General features: G+C 35.9%; 1 protein-coding gene across 15 annotated transcripts in view; it reads left to right on the forward strand.

Moving 5' to 3' along the window:
- Positions 1-22,673, forward strand: part of LOC127837367 (angiopoietin-2-like) — a 60,247-nt gene that overhangs the window by 36,755 nt on the left and 819 nt on the right. For 5 of the 15 annotated variants that reach the window (XM_052364338.1, XM_052364348.1, XM_052364343.1 and 2 more), the window contains one exon: positions 22,020-22,184. In XM_052364338.1, coding sequence (XP_052220298.1) covers positions 22,020-22,184 — 165 coding nt within the window. Of the gene's footprint in view, positions 1-6,237; positions 6,400-7,293; positions 7,626-19,483; positions 19,508-19,744; positions 19,876-20,039; positions 20,137-22,019; positions 22,185-22,673 lie in introns of those variants that run through there. The other 10 variants (XM_052364339.1, XM_052364350.1, XM_052364340.1 and 7 more) reach the window with 7 other exon arrangements.

The raw sequence follows: 22,673 nt of genomic DNA on the forward strand, positions 1-22,673 counted from the left end.
TTGTTTCTAAATTTTCGGACACGATTTTATTTTTAATGTTAAAGTGTCCGAAAACTAAGAGTTATTACGGTACCTGTAAACTGTGACGTAGTCACACGATTTTATATTAATCATGTTATTCTATCCCCACTACCTGAAAGTGAGAGATACATCGGAGTCACTCTGTGACATGTCCATCGGTCTTCAGGTATCGGTCTGTCTTGATTCATGTGGGGTTTCTGATTTTACAATGAAAAAAATTGATGACGAAACTTAAATAAAATTGAGCGACAGACAACTTAAATAAAACTGAGCGACACCGAACTTCTATGTGCAATACGATCAGAATTCTCTATTTCTATCAGCGCACATGAGAGACGATCCGACAATTTATGCTTTCTGTACCGAAGAAATGCGAACGAAATTAGCATAACGTAATGACAACCGGACATAAATGATATTCAGCTGGTCCACATAAAATTTAATAATGTCAACTTCACCCAACATAAAATCAACTGAACCCAGCATAATCCCAACTTAACTCAAAATAATGCAAACTTAATAAACATAATGCCACCTTAATCCAATATAATGCCGACATAACCCAACATATTGCCAACTTAACCCAACATTATGTCAACTTGACCAAACATGATGCCAACTTAACCCAACGCAAAGCCATATTAGCGAAGCATTATGTTAACTTAACCAAACATAATGCCAACTAAGCCCAACATAATGCAATAGCGTAATTTGATGGGATAATAACGTACACGGATCGACGATTTTTCATTGAGATTGTATTGTCCTTTTTAATAGTCCGCAAAATATTCTAATCAACAACATAGATGCGAGACCCTATACAGGTCGCGGAAAATAAGAGAACTAATGTGATCTCTCTCTGGCTGTCTGATGTATACGCCCTCAACTACAGAAGAGGATATATTAATATTCCTTGAAACATTCGATTGCGACGTGTGAAATACTTCCAAAGGGAACATGTGCAAAATAACGCGTGCAACAGTAACAACGGAAATATGACGAATGCAAGGGGCATATAACGAATACATACGGAATCATCCGATGATATGCAAAACTTTCGTGAACAAACATGTCTGACAGTTTTATCGCTTACATACACCATTTATGCGTTGGGCGAAATTAATAGGAATATAAACAAAATTAAACACGTAGTGACAAACACTAATTAAAGTGTGAGTTTGGATTGAAATAATTTTCATTTGCCACGATTTATACATGTATCTACTATTTGAACTACTATCAAAAGTAGGTCGTTACGTTACAATGCCAGCTAACCAAAAATATCAGTTTCTTTCAAAAGGATGACAGGAGGAGGGCAGGCCGAACCTCACATATTCCCCTGAATTAATAACAAACCACATACGCTTCTAAAATACGGTAATCTTAATACAATGTACCTATGCAGACAGAAAAGGAAAATATAAATGCCAAAATGTGACGCGTGAATCGAAAAGAACACACACATAATTTAAGTTTACTGGTGTCGTAAGTATCGGAAACATATTAACACTATTCTAGCCAAATAAAAACTCAAAAATCAACGAATATTTCGTAAAATAAAGTTAACCATTAAAATCAGTGTACCTGATAGCAATAGCCGAAATTTCAACGTTATATGTGGTCTGGTAAGATTGATAAAACGCGATACAAAATGCTCGTTTTTATTTCCGGCCTACAACTAAATGACATCCCTGCATATGTACATAATTCAATAAAACACAGTTGTAATTATAGAATACACATATTTTGAATATTTAGAAATTACTTCCTCCTGACGTGTACCTTAATTTATCATATGCATGTTGTTGTGGGGTTTTTTTTCAAAGAAATTTAATGCTGCAATCCAAATCTGGCTTAGGGGTTCGACAAAAACGTGCATGCCCCACCTCTGTAAATAGAAACATGTAAAGATTGATAAAAGTATGTTGTTGGGGCAGCACTTTGGTAATGTACAATAGTTTAAAATTAATTTCCACTCATCTTCTCAAATTTCTCATTCTTCAAATGCGTCACCTTCTGTCCAAGATTTGTTTATAATGTTACATTGTTTTAAAAGAGAAGAAAAATGTCGATTCTCATTAAAGTTTTTTTTTTAAAGTCTTAGGGGTTTCTTATATCTAAAGCCTTCTGAGACGTGTTTTTTGTGTATTCATCTTAAAACAAATTACATTTTATTGTTTCGCTCAATTACGTTTTGTTCTGACACCATTTAAATGTTTTGTGACACGATAATGTGCAAACATTTATTACGCATGTAATCTTAAGCACACATCAAATAAGCTTTTTCCCGTTTATAAGGTAGCATCTATTATCATATTACTTTGATAATGTATATATACATTAACACAGACATACTATTTTAAAACGAAATTAAACCATATTAGGGTAATTTACCAAACGCAAATCTTCCATACATATTTCAATTGTCGTACACAGTCATTTCCCTGGATTACCGATATATTGTACAATGAGTCATAGCGATCTACATATAAACATACTGATTGAGGGAGTTGTTCTAAATAAATAAATAACAATGGTATATATATCATGTTATTCTTTAAAACACATAAAAATAAACTATGCCATGTGTTCATTACAATTAGTACATACGCCGATTTTTTTTTCTTTTAAGGTATTTCTGGTATTAAGATATTTTGAGTTTCGCCTCAGTAAGTCGATTTCCTGGCGGGCTGACCACGCACTGACCCATGATACCATGCGAGATGGAATGCAATGCAATGCATTTAAAAAGAGGTCACGATTGCAAAACCAGAATGACGGCTTACGTTTAACTACCGACTGAAATATTGTGAAAAGTCCCTATAATTTAGGTATACACTCTTGTCCTGACAAAGTGCAAAATATGAAGGAGCGCACAAAAACTGTATGGCATACAATAATTTCGCGCTGAACACTCAGTTCGCAAAACGCCATGCAGCATTCCTGTAAATTAAAAACGGTAATTTAATTTTGCCCTTTACTAAGTTCACAAAGTAGATCGTCAATGAAATTATCTGTTAATGTAAATGAGTTAAAATAATATAGATTGCACTTTTTCGCGCAGTTTTGGTATTTTTCCCAACTACGAATATTCCATTCACTTTATCGTCCCGGGGGTAATTGTCTGAAGATTTGATTGAACAAATACAAAGGTCGAGAAAGGTCCAACCCCTGGGTTAGACAGTTACGACAAAAAATATCTGTTCCTGCTTACATCCTCTGAAGACTAAAAATATGACAACATCGAAGGTCATCGTTCGGTAGATCCCGGTAAGTTTGGACATTTTTACAAGGACTCATATTTTCAATATTTTGCACTTGTAGTTATTCATGTAATGATAGCGAAATCGGGAATCTCATTTTTATGTATGATTTCATGCACTTACGTTAATAAGAAATATAATCAGAAATGAAGTTCGGACACTGTAGGAACACCATTTTATCATGCGTAGCCCCTTGCAAAGATACTGCTTGGTAAATGTCATTCTGTCGGTCGGTACTTAAGGTCCGCAGACGAATTTCTTTCACGATATCTACACGGATTGAAACTGCAGGGGCCCACTAACTAAATTACATGACAGTAAGACCCGATAAACATTGTGTCCTACGGTGTCGCTGCGCAACTTACTTGAGTGCTTATTCGCGTTGTACGATGGGTAATACTGTAATACTATTTTTATTTTTGTATGTCTATTATAACAATGAAAAAGCTGGAAATTATCAGCTATAATTCAAAATTCGTCCCAACTTTCTTGAGCCTAGTAAGTTAATAAGGTAGGAGTGCTGTGACACACTTTAGGTTCACACATAAAGCTGCCTCTGGCTCGAAATGGACCACATAAACTTCGAAATACACACACGCACACAATGGTCACTTCTACAGTGGATGCGAGTGGGACAACATCTGAAGAAAAAGGTACGATACTCTAACAGAGGGTTTAATCACGTGCCAAACAAATTGGCGACGTCCATGCCGAGACAGGTATTTTTCGCCATGTTATACCCTTTATTCCTATTTTTATTATATTTAAATGCCGCTCACTTTCCAGCGGGGTTACCTCATTACAACTCCACTGAGTAAATTCATATATAACAACGTTTTTAGCTCACCTGATTGCTGAGGTGAGCTTTTGTGACCGGTTTTTGTCCGTCGTATGTCCGTCCGTCCGTAAACATTTGCTCGTAAACACTCTAGATGCCACATTTCTTGTCCCATCTTCATGACACTTGGTCAGAAGCTATGTCCCAATAAAATCTTGGCCGGGTTCCAAACTGGGTTGTGCCGGGTCAAAAACTAGGTCACTAGGTCAAACAAAAAGAAAAACCTTGTAAACACTGTAGAAATTCATTTCATGCCCAATCTTCATGTAACTTTTTCAAAATGTTTGTCTTAATGATATCTTGGTTGAGTTCAAAAGTGGTTCCAATCCAATGAAAAACATGGCCGCCAGTGGGCGGGGCAGTTTTCCTTATTTGGCTATAGAGAAACTTTGTAAACACTCTAGAAGTCACAATTTTTGCCCATTCACCATGAAAGTTGGTCAAAATTTGATTCAATTGATGTCTTGGACGAGTTCAATAATGGTCGAGATCGGTGAAAAAACATTGCCGCCAGTGGGCGGGGCATTTTTCTCTATATTTATATAGTGGCTGTTTTTACCTATTTGGCTATAGAGAAACCTTGTAAACACTCTAGAGGTCACAATTTTTCCCAATCATCATGAAAGTTGGTTGAAACATTGGTTTTATTGATATCTCGGACATATTTGAAAATGGTCGGGATCGGTGAAAAAACATGGCCGCCAGTTGGCGGGGCATTTATCTCTATATGTATATAGTGAAAACATGTGAACACAGTAGAAGTCACATTTTTGGCCCAATTTTCATGAAATTTGCTCAGAACATTTTGTTTCCTTGATACGAGAGTTGAGTTAAAAAATGGTTCCGGTCAGTTGAATAACATGGCTGCTGGGAGGGGGGCAGTTTTCTCATTATGCCCCCCCCCCCTTTGAAGAAGATGGGGTATATTGTTTTGCTAATGTCGGTCCGTCCGTCCACCAGATGATAACTCAAGCGCGCTTATGCCAAGGATCATGAAACTTCATAGGTACATTGATCATGACTCGCAAATGACCCCTATTGATTTTCAGGTCACTGGATCAAAGGTCAAGGTCACGATGATCCGAAATAGTAAAATGGTTTCCGGATGATAACTCAAGAACACTTATGCCTAGGATCATCAAACTTCATAGATACATTGAACATGACTCGCAGATGACCCCTATTAATTTTCAGGTCACTAAGTAAAAGGTCAAGGTCACGATGACCCAAAGCATTAAAATGGTTTCCGGATTATTACTCAAGAATGCTTAGGCCTAGGATCATGAAACTGTATAGGTACATTGATCATGACTCGTAGATGACCCCTATAGATTTTCAGGTCACTAGGTCAGAGGTCAAGTTCACGGTGACCCGAAATAGTAAAATGGTTTCCAGATGATTACTCAATAACGCTTATGCCTAGGATCATGAAACTCCATAGGTACATTGATCATGACTCGAAGATGACCCTATTGATTTTCAGGTCACTAGGTCAAAGGTCAAGGTCACGGTGACCTTTAATAGTAAAATGGTTTCTAGATGAAAACTCAAGAACGCTAATGCCTAGGATCATGAAACTTCATAGGTACAATGATCATGACTCGAAGATGACCCCTATTGATTTTCAGGTCACTAGGTCAAAGGTCAAGGTCACGGTGACCTGAAATAGTAAAATGGTTTCTGGATGATAACTCAAGAACGCTTATGCCTAGGTTCATGAAACTTCATAGGTATATTGATCATGACTCGCGGATGACCTCTATTGATTATCAGGTCACTAGGTCAAAGGTCAAGGTCACAGTGCCAAAAAACGTATGCACACAATTGCTGTCATGGTCACGGTGACTCAACCTAGAAAAATGGTTTCCGGATGATAACTTAAGAATGCTTACGCCTAGGATCATGAAACTCAATAGGTACATTGATCATGACTCGCAGATGAAATAATGATGAAACTTGACCACGATGTTTGTCTGGACAATATTTAGGTCAAGTTTGACATTTGGTGAAGATTGAATGAATCGACTCCTCTCATGTGAGCGAACTAGGACCATCTGGGCCCTCTTGTTCATTATAATATGAGGTCATCGTGCCTGTGTATGTTACTGTTTTAAGTTGATGGACAGTGGGGCTCATGGACTGAATGGTCTCTATGTACATCTCACTGTAACCAGACACGGACTCGAGCTTGCGACAATCCAGCACCGCTACATGGCGGGAGAGATTGCCATGGCCTTGCCACGCAAACCCAAGGTTGTAACACATCTTCATGTGAAGGTAATTATAAACTTTTTATCTAGTTAGTATTAATCGGTACATCATTGAATATTGGGTCACGATTAAAATCACTGGATGGTGAGTCACTTCTTAGACCGACAACTATTGGACGCGCAAATTAGTTGAGACCATGTAGTCACATATAAATAAAATGGTATGCAGCTTACAACGCCAAATGTTCTTACGAAAGTCAATGACACGTATTGAATTAAACTGGTTTATTATTTGCAAACCGCATGTTCAATATCTTTGTTCAAACAATTTGGTTCAAATCAAATTTAAAATTATTACTACTGTGAGTAATAAATGCAAACTGTCTAAAGACTCAACAAGCTATCGCTAACCGACATACATGCGATAATAAACAAGTGAACTGGTAATTTTTCTTCCAATAGCGAAGCGTTTTATTGTAAGTTGTTTATCGAAAACGATTTTTCGACAAATGTAGTATTAGTAAATACCACTTTCCGGACCTTTGCTTGCAAAACTATAACGGCCTATAATGGTCTTTGCTATCACAACTTAATGATACTTATGCGTTTTTGGAAGAACTGGCGCTATATGCACTATTAATGCAGTAGTCTGCAAAATAATTTTCAATTTTATTTAAATGTCGACTTGCAGCAATGTATGTTCTATATGAAATATTTTGATCGTGCAATATTTAAGCACTACCATAGTCAAATGATTATAATATCAGGAACATTGTATATGACCATTCATGAACAGCAATTGGATCAAAAGCATTTATAGTGTTGATAAAGTATTTAAGTTTTTTCGTATGAAATGTTCCTTCATCATTAATATTAATTGGGTATATGCTATTATAATTACATATATGTAATATCATTTTTCATTATACAGCATATAAACGGAATCAAATATTTCTTTTAGTTTCCGCAAATTCGCTCATTGGTAATCCCTGGTATTCTCCAGCCGGCTGCGCATTCAGTACGTACGATCACGACGTTGACAAAGGATACGATAGGAATTGTGCAGTGCTATGTAGAGGAGGCTGGTGGTACAATGGCTGTCATGATGGAATTAACCCAAATGGACGATATGGCCGACCGCAATCACCCTCAACTGAGTACATGTTATATGGTTCGTTTGATGCGCTTGCTGCCATCACCATGATGTTCAAGCAGACATAGTGCAGTATCGAACAGAATTATGTGCATTAGCGTGTATAGCATTGTGCATTAAATTTACACCGCACGTAACTATAGCACTATGTCCATGATGTCTTACATCCATACAAATTATAATACATGCTGCGCGGTATTTTATTCTTCAATAATACAAAAGCAATTGAACCAGCGTTTATTGTATGACAGCACATAAAAGCTCAGCGTAGCACTTAAATAATGTTTGTTTAATTATGTTCTGTTTTAAAATACATACATAACAGTGGAAGTGTACGTTTCAAATAAATGATTAATTCTTACGCACAAAATGCAATTGTCGGATTGAGCGTGTATCATTTTCGAATTCCTATATGAGATACAAGAGTTTTACACACAGTCATCAGATTGATCATTCTTAAAACATAAGCTTATAAATGCGACGTCCGGCGCGACTTTATTGTTATATTTACATGACAGTGAATGCGTTTACTACATTTTATGGACCGATTTATAAGTTCTAACTTGTCTACACCTGCAGTCAACCGTCAAGCAATATGAAACGATTCAGACAGTGTTAACAATAAAATATATTTGCGAAATCATGTGAGCCATGAGATACCTTCGTTACTTGCATGTTATTTGATCATGGATTACGGTTCACAGTTACAATCCATATATTTTTTCGGTTTTTAAATCAGAGTGCCTGATTCCTTTGTTGTCGTTCTGTACAAATTTAATACCCGTATGCGATCGTCAATTCAATAATTTAATTGTCTCTAAGTTTTTAAAAACTTGTAATTTTTGGCTGTAAATTTTCGGATACTTATTTTTTTAATATTGTTTGTTTCTAAATTTTCGGACACGATTTTATTTTTAATGTTAAAGTGTCCGAAAACTAAGAGTTATTACGGTACCTGTAAACTGTGACGTAGTCACACGATTTTATATTAATCATGTTATTCTATCCCCACTACCTGAAAGTGAGAGATACATCGGAGTCACTCTGTGACATGTCCATCGGTCTTCAGGTATCGGTCTGTCTTGATTCATGTGGGGTTTCTGATTTTACAATGAAAAAAATTGATGACGAAACTTAAATAAAATTGAGCGACAGACAACTTAAATAAAACTGAGCGACACCGAACTTCTATGTGCAATACGATCAGAATTCTCTATTTCTATCAGCGCACATGAGAGACGATCCGACAATTTATGCTTTATGTACCGAAGAAATGCGAACGAAATTAGCATAACGTAATGACAACCGGACATAAATGATATTCAGCTGGTCCACATAAAATTTAATAATGTCAACTTCACCCAACATAAAATCAACTGAACCCAGCATAATCCCAACTTAACTCAAAATAATGCAAACTTAATAAACATAATGCCACCTTAATCCAATATAATGCCGACATAACCCAACATATTGCCAACTTAACCCAACATTATGTCAACTTGACCAAACATGATGCCAACTTAACCCAACGCAAAGCCATATTAGCGAAGCATTATGTTAACTTAACCAAACATAATGCCAACTAAGCCCAACATAATGCAATAGCGTAATTTGATGGGATAATAACGTACACGGATCGACGATTTTTCATTGAGATTGTATTGTCCTTTTTAATAGTCCGCAAAATATTCTAATCAACAACATAGATGCGAGACCCTATACAGGTCGCGGAAAATAAGAGAACTAATGTGATCTCTCTCTGGCTGTCTGATGTATACGCCCTCAACTACAGAAGAGGATATATTAATATTCCTTGAAACATTCGATTGCGACGTGTGAAATACTTCCAAAGGGAACATGTGCAAAATAACGCGTGCAACAGTAACAACGGAAATATGACGAATGCAAGGGGCATATAACGAATACATACGGAATCATCCGATGTTATGCAAAACTTTCGTGAACAAACATGTCTGACAGTTTTATCGCTTACATACACCATTTATGCGTTGGGCGAAATTAATAGGAATATAAACAAAATTAAACACGTAGTGACAAACACTAATTGAAGTGTGAGTTTGGACTGAAATAATTTTCATTTGCCACGATTTATACATGTATCTACTATTTGAACTACTATCAAAAGTAGGTCGTTACGTTACAATGCCAGCTAACCAAAAATATCAGTTTCTTTCAAAAGGATGACAGGAGGAGGGCAGGCCGAACCTCACATATTCCCCTGAATTAATAACAAACCACATACGCTTCTAAAATACGGTAATCTTAATACAATGTACCTATGCAGACAGAAAAGGAAAATATAAATGCCAAAATGTGACGCGTGAATCGAAAAGAACACACATAATTTAAGTTTACTGGTGTCGTAAGTATCGGAAACATATTAACACTATTCTAGCCAAATAAAAACTCAAAAATCAACGAATATTTCGTAAAATAAAGTTAACCATTAAAATCAGTGTACCTGATAGCAATAGCCGAAATTTCAACGTTATATGTGGTCTGGTAAGATTGATAAAACGCGATACAAAATGCTCGTTTTTATTTCCGGCCTACAACTAAATGACATCCCTGCATATGTACATAATTCAATAAAACACAGTTGTAATTATAGAATACACATATTTTGAATATTTAGAAATTACTTCCTCCTGACGTGTACCTTAATTTATCATATGCATGTTGTTGTGGGTTTTTTTTTCAAAGAAATTTAATGCTGCAATCCAATTCTGGCTTAGGGGTTCGACAAAAACGTGCATGCCCCACCTCTGTAAATAGAAACATGTAAAGATTGATAAAAGTATGTTGTTGGGGCAGCACTTTGGTAATGTACAATAGTTTAAAATTAATTTCCACTCATCTTCTCAAATTTCTCATTCTTCAAATGCGTCACCTTCTGTCCAAGATTTGTTTATAATGTTACATTGTTTTAAAAGAGAAGAAAAATGTCGATTCTCATTAAAGTTTTTTTTTTTAAGTCTTAGGGGTTTCTTATATCTAAAGCCTTCTGAGACGTGTTTTTTGTGTATTCATCTTAAAACAAATTACATTTTATTGTTTCGCTCAATTACGTTTTGTTCTGACACCATTTAAAAGTTTTGTGACACGATAATGTGCAAACATTTATTACGCATGTAATCTTAAGCACACATCAAATAAGCTTTTTCCCGTTTATAAGGTAGCATCTATTATCATATTACTTTGATAATGTATATATACATTAACACAGACATACTATTTTAAAACGAAATTAAACCATATTAGGGTAATTTACCAAACGCAAATCTTCCATACATATTTCAAATGTCGTACACAGTCATTTCCCTGGATTACCGATATATTGTACAATGAGTCATAGCGATCTACATATAAACATACTGATTGAGGGAGTTGTTCTAAATAAATAAATAACAATGGTATATATATCATGTTATTCTTTAAAACACATAAAAATAAACTATGCCATGTGTTCATTACAATTAGTACATACGCCGATTTTTTTTTTCTTTTAAGGTATTTCTGGTATTAAGATATTTTGAGTTTCGCCTCAGTAAGTCGATTTCCTGGCGGGCTGACCACGCACTGACCATGATACCATGCGAGATGGAATGCAATGCAATGCATTTAAAAAGAGGTCACGATTGCAAAACCAGAATGACGGCTTACGTTTAACTACCGACTGAAATATTGTGAAAAGTCCCTATAATTTAGGTATACACTCTTGTCCTGACAAAGTGCAAAATATGAAGGAGCGCACAAAAACTGTATGGCATACAATAATTTCGCGCTGAACACTCAGTTCGCAAAACGCTATGCAGCATTCCTGTAAATTAAAAACGGTAATTTAATTTTGCCCTTTACTAAGTTCACAAAGTAGATCGTCAATGAAATTATCTGTTAATGTAAATGAGTTAAAATAATATAGATTGCACTTTTTCGCGCAGTTTTGGTATTTTTCCCAACTACGAATATTCCATTCACTTTATCGTCCCGGGGGTAATTGTCTGAAGATTTGATTGAACAAATACAAAGGTCGAGAAAGGTATAACCCCTGGGTTAGACAGTTACGACAAAAAATATCTGTTCCTGCTTACATCCTCTGAAGACTAAAAATATGACAACATCGAAGGTCATCGTTCGGTAGATCCCGGTAAGTTTGGACATTTTTACAAGGACTCATATTTTCAATATTTTGCACTTGTAGTTATTCATGTAATGATAGCGAAATCGGGAATCTCATTTTTATGTATGATTTCATGCACTTACGTTAATAAGAAATATAATCAGAAATGAAGTTCGGACACTGTAGGAACACCATTTTATCATGCGTAGCCCCTTGCAAAGATACTGCTTGGTAAATGTCATTCTGTCGGTCGGTACTAACTAAATTACAAGACAGTAAGACCCGATAAACATTGTGTCCTACGGTGTCGCTGCGCAACTTACTTGAGTGCTTATTCGCGTTGTACGATGGGTAATACTGTAATACTATTTTTATTTTTGTATGTCTATTATAACAATGAAAAAGCTGGAAATTATCAGCTATAATTCAAAATTCGTCCCAACTTTCTTGAGCCTAGTAAGTTAATAAGGTAGGAGTGCTGTGACACACTTTAGGTTCACACATAAAGCTGCCTCTGGCTCGAAATGGACCACATAAACTTCGAAATACACACACGCACACAATGGTCACTTCTACAGTGGATGCGAGTGGGACAACATCTGAAGAAAAAGGTACGATACTCTAACAGAGGGTTTAATCACGTGCCAAACAAATTGGCGACGTCCATGCCGAGACAGGTATTTTTCGCCATGTTATACCCTTTATTCCTATTTTTATTATATTTAAATGCCGCTCACTTTCCAGCGGGGTTACCTCATTACAACTCCACTAAGTAAATTCACAGCGAGTAAAGTCGATATATACAGCGAATTCGATTACGAAATAGACGCTTATCATTCGCTTGCTGAAATGGCTGGAAAGTGAGCGGCATTTAAACAATTAATAACAGTAATAAAGGGTATAAAACGACGAAAAAATACCAGTCTCGGCATGGACGTCGCCATCCTGTTTATCACATGATTACCCCCTCTGTCTAACTCTTTCAGTGCTGAAACCGAATTTTGAAGGCCTTTGCAAACAGCTTGGATCCAGATGAGACGCCACAGAACGTGGCGTCTCATCAGGATCCAAACTGTTTGCTATTCTGATAGTTTTCTTTGAAAAAAATCGTAGAAAATGCTAATTTTAGAAATTCAGCAGACGACATTTTAGCAGACCACAAATTTCCCAGCATGCAAACGGTTAAAGAACAGCACTCTGGACATTTTGGGAATTACGTTGAATTCAACCGCTGCTACCCGGAATGCAGCGTTCCTGTGGCTAGGAACGAGTTGGAGTGGCGGAAGCTTCACCTAGGGCCTTAGGGTGACGAAGATGTTGTACGTAGAAGCTTCGTATTTCCTTAGTAAAACAGTCTTTTGGAAAGTGGATTGAAATTGCCGTTTGGATACAAGTCCGATCTTACACTTTCTGGTCCAAAACCAAAGTTTTCGTCGAAATAGTAACATGGCCAAATGAAGCAATATATGTTTATTTGCTTTCTTTTATTGTAGTAATCAATAAACACTATGAAACGTTCTCGTTATTAACAAAATATCAATGAAAACTGTTTTAACTCTAAGGGTTTTTTTAAACTGACGCATTGGTGTACTCCACGACTTTTTATGCAGTATAATTGTTCGTCTTAGTAGTCAGTGTTTTTTTTCCTGATAAGTCAATCTTATCATTTTTCATGTCTGGTAATGGAATTGTACTGTTATTTTAAATTAACCATTGAAATTGAACGTACAAATGCGAATAGTAAGAGGGACAACTCTTACAAACATTTGCGAAAATTATCTGCAAGCTGTCATTCTCATGCAAATTGATAATCAAATCGGCCAGTATAGTCGGACTGATTTTGCGCTGAAAGAGTAGGTCTTGACCAATAAAAAAAGATCAGACATATTAGAAGGCGTCGACGGAGATTCCGTGAGGAGACTTAAGCCGTCGGCTCCAGAATCCGGAAAGACGCTCTACTTGACGTGGAACGCCACGACTCCTCGGTCGAGATCGGAGAGGTCAACCGTGCTGCCGTGTGGCTCAACACCAATTAACTCGGAGAACTAAAATCGGTTTGGAGTCCGCCCCGCTTTCTATAAATCGGCCTAGAACACCCGTGGATTTGTAAACCAGAAGCTGTGCCCTCGCCTCGTTGACGCTGTCTCCACCGCAGGCGAAGAATATTTCCTCGGCTCTCGCCGACAGTCCGTAGCATTCAATTTTCCTTGCCTGCGCTGTCGCATATCGTCACGAACTGGAGTTCCTTCGTAATATCATATACCGAATGGCTTCGCCAAATATTTGTTTTAATATTCAAGCCCGGCTGAGGTGTACTGGAAAGTTTAAATTTAGGTTGAAGTATGCATGTAACGCAATTACATATCTTTTTAATTTGTACAGACATTTAATTTAAACTTCTCACATGTCTTGAGGATAATCATATGTTAATAATTGACAAAGGCCGATATCCCAACCAGTGCTTTAGCAGAATTGCTCCCAGTTAACACACAGCTTATGTCTGGAACAGTCAGGTTAACTTTGGAAGCAATAACCCGATAATTATATGTATCTAACGTATATTGTAATCCAACTTTGCATATAAATCCAAGGTCTTTTGACACAGTCACTAACCAAAACATATAACTTTTACCAGGTTTATAGCAATATGATATCCACTGTTATAAATAAGGTTGCGTTTAAGTTGAAATTCAATTTAAAATTTGCATTCAACTGCAACAAGTATAATATTATTTCATATAAACGTAACAAATGTTTTGGGGATCATCGTATGTGGTAACCGACAAACGCCCATGAAATACAGAATTAAAGTTGCTAAAAACTTGACAACTTTGCTCGATAACTTCAGATGAGATTAAGATACAGTGCTGACTTGTTTGTATAGGTAGGTACCAGGCTGATCTAGTGAGGAATGACATTTAAAAACTATAAAAGTGCTATACTCTTGATATGTTTAGTTTGGATGCAGGAAATGTGCTGTAATTTTGTTTCTAATTAATTTGCATGCAGACTTAGGGTGGGTTTTAAAGGTGAAATTGTAATTATATTGATTGTGGGCAAAATATATAGGCCAAATTTAATAATCAACCAGATCACTTAAAGCACTTCTGAAATATAACCATTGAATTATACATAAATCGTGATGTTCAATTTTCTTTACGCGCGCTTTCCGGTAAGCGCGCAGTGGTAGGTGAACAAGCTTCTCACAGGTTCACACTTGAAGACCGTCAGCATACAAACTTGCCTGAAATGTGCCTGTACAATTATGAAGGGGAAACATTTACTGACTATTTTAACAATACAATGCAGTTTTACTCATTAGACACAAGAACGGTATTGGTTTCCCGTAACTTTGGTATTTTAATAGTTCAGACTAAAACACATCAATGTATACATATACAAACATGTACATGTGGTTATCTAGTATGAATTCAAATACGAAGGTGAAAGTAGTCATTTCACGGAAACCACAATACACGCGACCAAACAGATACCTTGGAACGTTGTGTATTGTTTCAAACAAGATACAGCACTGGCATTGTCAGTCGCGTTGTTTCATACTATTTTTAGCTTGCAGGGAAGTTCAGAAGTATGTATGTTTTGTGAATGAATTATTAACCCATTTATGCCTATCGTCTAGAAAAAAAGGCCTTGGCAAACAGCGTAGACCCAGATGAGACGCCGCATGATGCAGCGTCCCATCAGGGTCTGCGCTGTTTGCTTAAATGAATTTCTGTCAGAAATATTATAAAAATAGAAATACATATACCAGACTTGGCTAATTTTGGAAATGAATTTATCCAATTTAGAAGGATGGGAGAGTCCACTAGGCATAAATGGGTTAATTATTCCTGGGTAAGACGTTAAAACTTCCAGAGAATTAAGCCACTCACGATAAATGATTTAAAACGTTATTCTATAATAGATATTCTTTAATTTGATACAGGAAATTATTAATCAATCTTAAACTCATAATTATACTGCATTGGGTTACTATGACGATCTTTAATTCAGCCATCAATGACTTGCTTTCGTGGTTTTGCAAGTGAAGGTAAAACTAGTTTAGAGATTCTAAAGTGCTATACTCTGGATCAGCAGACGATTTATTGCATATATCAGTATATATCTTGCGGATGATTCCGGAGAAAGTCGATGTATCACGATTGAAAGTGCCGGTATGAAACATTTATATTGTACATTAAAAACACAGCTGAATAGTTGATGCGAGAGTAATATGTGTGGGCTGTTAGGCAGAATTGTGTTTTAGTAAAAGCGAATGTAAATAGAACATTCTTGTAACAGCGGCGGTTATTAATGACAAGAAAGATCAGCTGATGTGATAACATGGCACTCACTTAACCCTTTCAGTGCTGGAACCGAATTTTGAAGGCCTTTGCAAACAGTTTGGATCCTGATGAGACGCCACAGAACGTGGCGTCTCATCAGGATCCAAACTGTTTGCTATTCTGATAGTATTCTTTGAAAAAAAATCTAAGAAAATGCTAATTTTAGAAATTCAGCAGACGACATTTTAGCAGACGACAAATTTCCCAGCATGCAAAGGGTTAAAGATCAAATCTTATGAGCATCATCTAGTAGTGGCACGAGATCATGTGTTGGCATTAAATAAATGTAAATAAATGATCGAGCAATTGCTATTTGCCGATCCCATGGTTCATGTCAGTATTTAAAATAAAGGAACAACTTGAATGTTTTTTCCAAATACGAGAGGGTGGTTGTTAATCAGAATAATCGTCTTAAATAGGTATAACCACACATACCATTCCTCGCGTTTCATACACAATGAAAATATAATTTTACTTTTAAATTCACACTTATATGGGCCCATCCGTTTGTGCTGCTTTAGGAGGCGAAACGTTCCGTCTGTGTTTTATAGAACCACGGTGACAAGCTCTCTTTCGAATTTATCTTGGAATCAGAGAAATATCTGACCATCATGCATGCGCTTGCGATCTACGGTTGCTCGAACGCCAAGACGTGACGTCATCAAATCGCGTGACTGATGAAGTCATATATGTTGGCCCCGTGGAACAGAGAACGTGGAATAGCGATAACAAAATTGAAATATTAATGAATGGACCACGTCATGCGGAAATGGATCTTAGGAAATATGCATCCAGCGCTCCTCCAGACTAGCCGGCGCATGCGCACTGTCAGGTCGGGAGCTACTATGTCCGCCATAATGTCATAAACGGTTTCAATACAAAGACAATGGTCTCAATAGCGGACTTTTTTCGACTCATAATCAGATAATAAAGATGCAGAGGCCTGTCATGAGCTAAACGGCTTAGATATGTTCGAAAACCCATCTAACGTATGACACGGGGCATTTATGCTAAAATTATATATAATAATAATAATACTAATAATAATAATAATAAATAAGTCTAAAACTGTGAATTATTTTAATACAACACACGTTTTTAGCACTATATGCACAACTTACTTTACAACATCAAATGACATGCTTATTAATCAGGACACTTTGATGACTTTGATTTCATCCGCGTGTGGTCTACTTCACATATTTTGTTTTATTATTTTTATTATTATTATTACTTCTTATAAGTATTCGTTTTAGTATTATTATCGTGTGTGATTATTCTAAAAACAGTATATTTATGCAAAATAGCAGAATTACCGATACAAGTATTTTATGTAAAAATGCGAAAAATGCTAAAAAAACATGTTCTGTTTGTATAAAAGCTATACCTCGAGTTGAAGGAATAAAATAATAAGTCGTGTAACTACATAATAAAAATGTACCATATGATATAAATATTATAGACATATGAGTGCTATTGAAAATAGTGTACTCCGAGATGGCGTTTGTTTCCACAAAGATGTCAATGATGTGCACACGACGTAATGTTGACTTTATCCCAGAAAATGTCTATGATATTTACATGACGTACCGATGTGCACATAACTCTTTGAGGGGGTAATGTTTATTTTATCCCAAAATGGTGCCTATGATATTAACTATACGTACCGATGTGCACATAACTCTTCGATGGGGGAAATATTTACTATGTCATAGAAGATGTCTATGATATTAACATTACGTACCGATGTGCACATTACTCATCGAGGGGGTAGTATTTACTATATCCCATAAGGTGTCTATGATATTTACATGACTTATCAATGAGCACATTACTCTTCGAGGGGATAATATTTACTATATACCAGAAAATGTCTATGATATTAACATGACGTACCAATGTACAGATTACTCTTCGAGTGGGTAATATTAACTATATCACATCAGATATCTGATACTAACATCCCGTGCTCTTAATAACAATGGAGTTGATCGTGCACATTTTATGTGAAAATATTGCGCTCATAAAACTTTATTTGGTTTATATATTGAATAAGCGCCTACCGATTATTAGCTCGAAAGAACTGTACGGAAAACCCGCGCTACTTCTTTTAGCCCCACGCAGTGTTTTTCAAAAAGTATAGCCCGAACGGGATATATTACTTTCAAACGTCATTAAAACTAAGCAGGTATCGGTATATGAGATATTTTAATCGAAAAGAGAAAAGTATGATAAAATTGCCCATTCCTTTGTCCAGTTTATTTTCTAGAATTAAGAAGCCCATTGTGTTTCAAGAATAACACTGCGAAAGTGCAAATAAAATTGTTATGTATAATTTTGTTTTGAACGAGTTCGTAATATTTAACAGTACTTCGTTATTAAGACATGCAATTTATCGTCTAACAAAGTATTACAAAGATACTACTCAATTTTCTATCGATATGCTACTTTTTACATTAAGTACCTTTAGTATCTATCTAGCAGAAAATATGTATCGCATTAACCGAAACGCCGTATATTTTACTTCAATGTTGCATAGTAACAGTTTGCGCAATACAGGTATAACGATCAACGTGAGTGCTCAGCGATTCGGTTTCCATGACAAACGTTTTCAGGTAACCCAGTGTCTAATCTATTTTAGCCGTATCTTTCGTGTGCATCGCAGTTGCGATTCCCGTATTACTACTGCGTGTTAAACGATTGGAATATAAAAGTTTAGTTATGGATTTTAAAAACAAAATGTTAATGTACATGCTTTATTTAGTCTTATTTAAAACTGTTTTTTCACAATTATTAAGTGAAACATCGTCCTCGAGAATTTTTAAAAGATTCGACAGACTTGAAAACGATGTACTCGTGATTCGAGACGATGTACTTGTGATTCGAAAGGCTCTAAAAGAAGAAAGTGATATATTTAGAGAGGACATTTCTACGCTTTTTAACGAACTGCGAAATTTAAGAAAGGATATGGATGAAGAAAGAAAACGAAGAATTGGGGATATTTCTACGGTGTCCAACAGGTTAACGGAATCTGGACAGGTAGAAAGAAATGACAAACAACCAGTTTCCATAACGCAGCAATTGTCATGTGATTGTGGAGCTGTGGCGAGTCAATATAAAAATGTAATAAATGCATTTAAAAATGAAAAATCCGAAAACATAGTTCTTCGAAAGAAATTTGACGAAATTAGAAAAAAACATGATTTTGAAATCGGAAATCTTCTCGAAATGTTTAATAATAATGTTTCTGGATTAAAAAGTACGGACAAGTCATTACGTTCAGAAATAGACACCATCAAAACTGAAACAAAGGCGAATTTGAGCGCTACACAGAAGCTGGTTCACGACAGCTTTGTTGTCTGTCAAAAAGATAATAATTACGCGCGTGCTTACTTCGACGAAGGGTTAATGCGTCTAAATGCGTCATTGACGAATCTTTCTCTGAATGCAATACACGAAATATCTCGCATAACATCAGATATTGCCAGTCTTAAAACGCAAACGCAAGGTTGTTACACATCTTCATGTGAAGGTAATTATCCACTTTATATCTAGTTATCATTAATCAGTACACTTATGACAGTGTATTTATTCAATATTATGGTAATAGATAGCTATGGTAAAAAGTATGTCAATTGTTATTACAACATAGGCTTGCACTATTTTGAGATAACGATTAAAAAATATTATCATGTGAATACCTGGCCAGGTTGCTCTCTTTAATAATACCAAGTACCTAACGTGTTCATACATTGTTTTCTTTGCTCAGTGAAAGATTGCTCGGAGCTACTAAGCAGTGGTGCTGCTCTGCTTAGTGGTGTGTACACCGTCACCACCCCTCTCACCCACACCAAGATAGAGGTGTATTGTGACATGGTAACGGATGGTGGGGGATGGACGGTAATTTGTTATTAAAATGTTGTATATCAATAATATATTTGATGTGTATTTAAAGACACTGGATACTTAATAAGCATGCACTACACGAAATTTATAAATCAATAAATGGTTTATGAATGAAGTTGTTGATGGCATTGGTGTTATCACGAAATTATATAATTTAGGTTTTCCAAAGACGCTTTAATGGCAGTGTGGATTTTTATCGAAACTTCAGTGAATATGAAAACGGGTTCGGACAAAAGGACGGCGAACACTGGCTCGGTAAGTTTCTTGTTCCATGTTCTACTCAATAAGGTAAAATGCAATTAAACCAACTTTAACTGTATCAGAACTTACTTCTAAATAGTCAAACACATTAAAACCACTAAGACACACACATAAACAAAACTAAGAATTGTATTGGGTATGATCTAGTTCCCGTTACTAAATGTTAATGCTACTCAATTAGCTATTATTTTTAAAGGAAGGTGTACATCCAAAAACGCAATAGATAGTATTGCACACAATTAAGAATACCTCCCCCGCCGCCATTATGGGTGGATGGCTTCTCACATGGTTTTAAAAAGTTAATTAATTGAGCTTCATATTTCAATTAATCAAGTCAAGTCAAATGAGTTTATTTTATCTAAATCACAAAATGTACATGCACACAGTACATGCCAAGATTAAAACCACATATTATTAACATATAAAGAAAGAAATACTGTATTAGCTGATAACCATCGGATTATAGAACATATTGATATTGTGTTGTATTTAAATGTGTTTAACATTTATTAAATAATGTTTAATACAAATACAATTTCATTTAAAAAAAATACATACGTTAAAATATTTACTCCATAACAGCAAGTATACAGATAATATATCCTAACTTCAACAATAAATTAATATTCAAAATATACATGCTCTTCAATTATAGAATTATCGTTTCCTTTTTGGTAATGTTTGCAAAATATATGATTTCTTAATATTGCTCAATTGTCTACTAACTTCTTTTTCAATGCTATGGCTAGAAAAATGAAACAACTAAATAGCTTTAAATTGCAGCAATAATTCAAACATCGTACACAATTTTAGAGTATATTAAGTTAAATAGGTAGGAGTTCTGGGGCAGAATCCGGGTCCACACATAATGCAATCTCATGCTCGTAAGGATAAACTTCAAAAAACGATTGCGAGAATTTCTTCCTTTGTCCATTGTGCCTTGGAAGGCTATTCAAAGTTGTAGTATCCAATAATTATCATAATTGATCCGATGCAAGAATACCAATTGTCATTCAATAGAACTGTTAAGTTCCTTATGAATTTATTGACCACGCTTTCATTTGCCCAGACCTTCCGGTGGGTGGACGCACGTCCATTGTGATCGACGTGTATTACAACATGTTAAGTTGTTAATCTGTTTTCATTTTTTAATGTTGTTTTTATTGTAGTTCAATTGACTTAAAGGTCGCCTTTGCGTAGATGAAATGGTGTCCGTCTAGCGACCGGTAGGTCATGGGTTCGATCCCGACTCTGGGAGCGTACTTAAGATCACCCCATGGACACCAAGTACTGGTTCTAGGCCCAGAAAATGGACTCGAGAGCGTTTCAAATAAGCCTCGGGCTGTCGATGCAATACATATCAAATAAATAGATTTAAACTAATTGACTGTATTGGTAGTCGTGTACAAATAAATGAATAAATACAACCATGGACTTTGTGAGCAAAGAGCCTCCACCCCTCTTCACTGTATTATAGCTAAATGCATATGCCAATCTTCATTATAATATGCTATCTAGTTGTTAAATAACTACAATATTATTTGTTATTATAGTTTTGTTTTATAAACAGTGACCTGACCTTCTATATCCGTCGAACACTAAAATGTCTTAATAGCCCTTGATATGTATAATCTATGTTTGTCCCACCACCATCTTGCATTGTATCAGTCATTTTAGTTATTGCTGACGAACAGACCGAGGAAGGAGTAGACAGAAAGATTGATTGACAACCCATAGCCTAATACGTACACCAAGTTCCAAGATAATATAATATACTTTTGGAGTTATTTCAATGTTAAGTTTTGTTATAAAAAGCGACCTTACGTATGACTTATAATGGCCAAAACGGGTCGTGCTTAATCCAAACAACATTTCAGGACTGAAATTCATTCAAGAGATAACATCAAGTGGTGCCTATCAACTGCGTGTGGATTTCAAACGTTGGGGCGAGACAAAAGGATACGATGTTTACGAAAATTTCAGTCTGCAGCCGGGTACTAACTACACAATTAATATTGGGTCACGATTACAATCACTAGGTGGTAAGCCACTTTCTGTTCTAGGCTTTAATTAAACCATCAAAAACAATTTAAACGAAAAATGTTCCACCAGACCGAACTAAACAACGAGTACAATCTGGTAATAGTGTGGGACTTACGGACGAACGCAGGGGCGGGTAGACCTATTGGACGCGAAAATTAGTTGAGCCAATATAGACACATAAAAATAAAATAGTATACAGCTTACAGCGGCAAAGGTTCTTATGAAAGTCAATGACACGTATTGAATTTAACTGGTTTATAATTTGCAAACCGCATTTTACAATTTCATTGTTCAAACAATATGGTTCAAATCAAACTTTAAAATTAATAATAGTGTGAGTAGTAAATGCAAACTGTCTACAGGCTTAACAAGCTATCGCTAAACCGACATATATGCGATAACAAACAAGTGAACTGGTAATTTTTCTTTCAATAGCGATTCGTTTTATGATGCGTTTTATGGTAAGCTGTTTATCGAAAACGGTTTTT

The sequence above is a fragment of the Dreissena polymorpha genome, chromosome 7 (genome assembly GCF_020536995.1).
Source record: "Dreissena polymorpha isolate Duluth1 chromosome 7, UMN_Dpol_1.0, whole genome shotgun sequence".
Lineage (NCBI taxonomy): Eukaryota > Metazoa > Mollusca > Bivalvia > Myida > Dreissenidae > Dreissena > Dreissena polymorpha.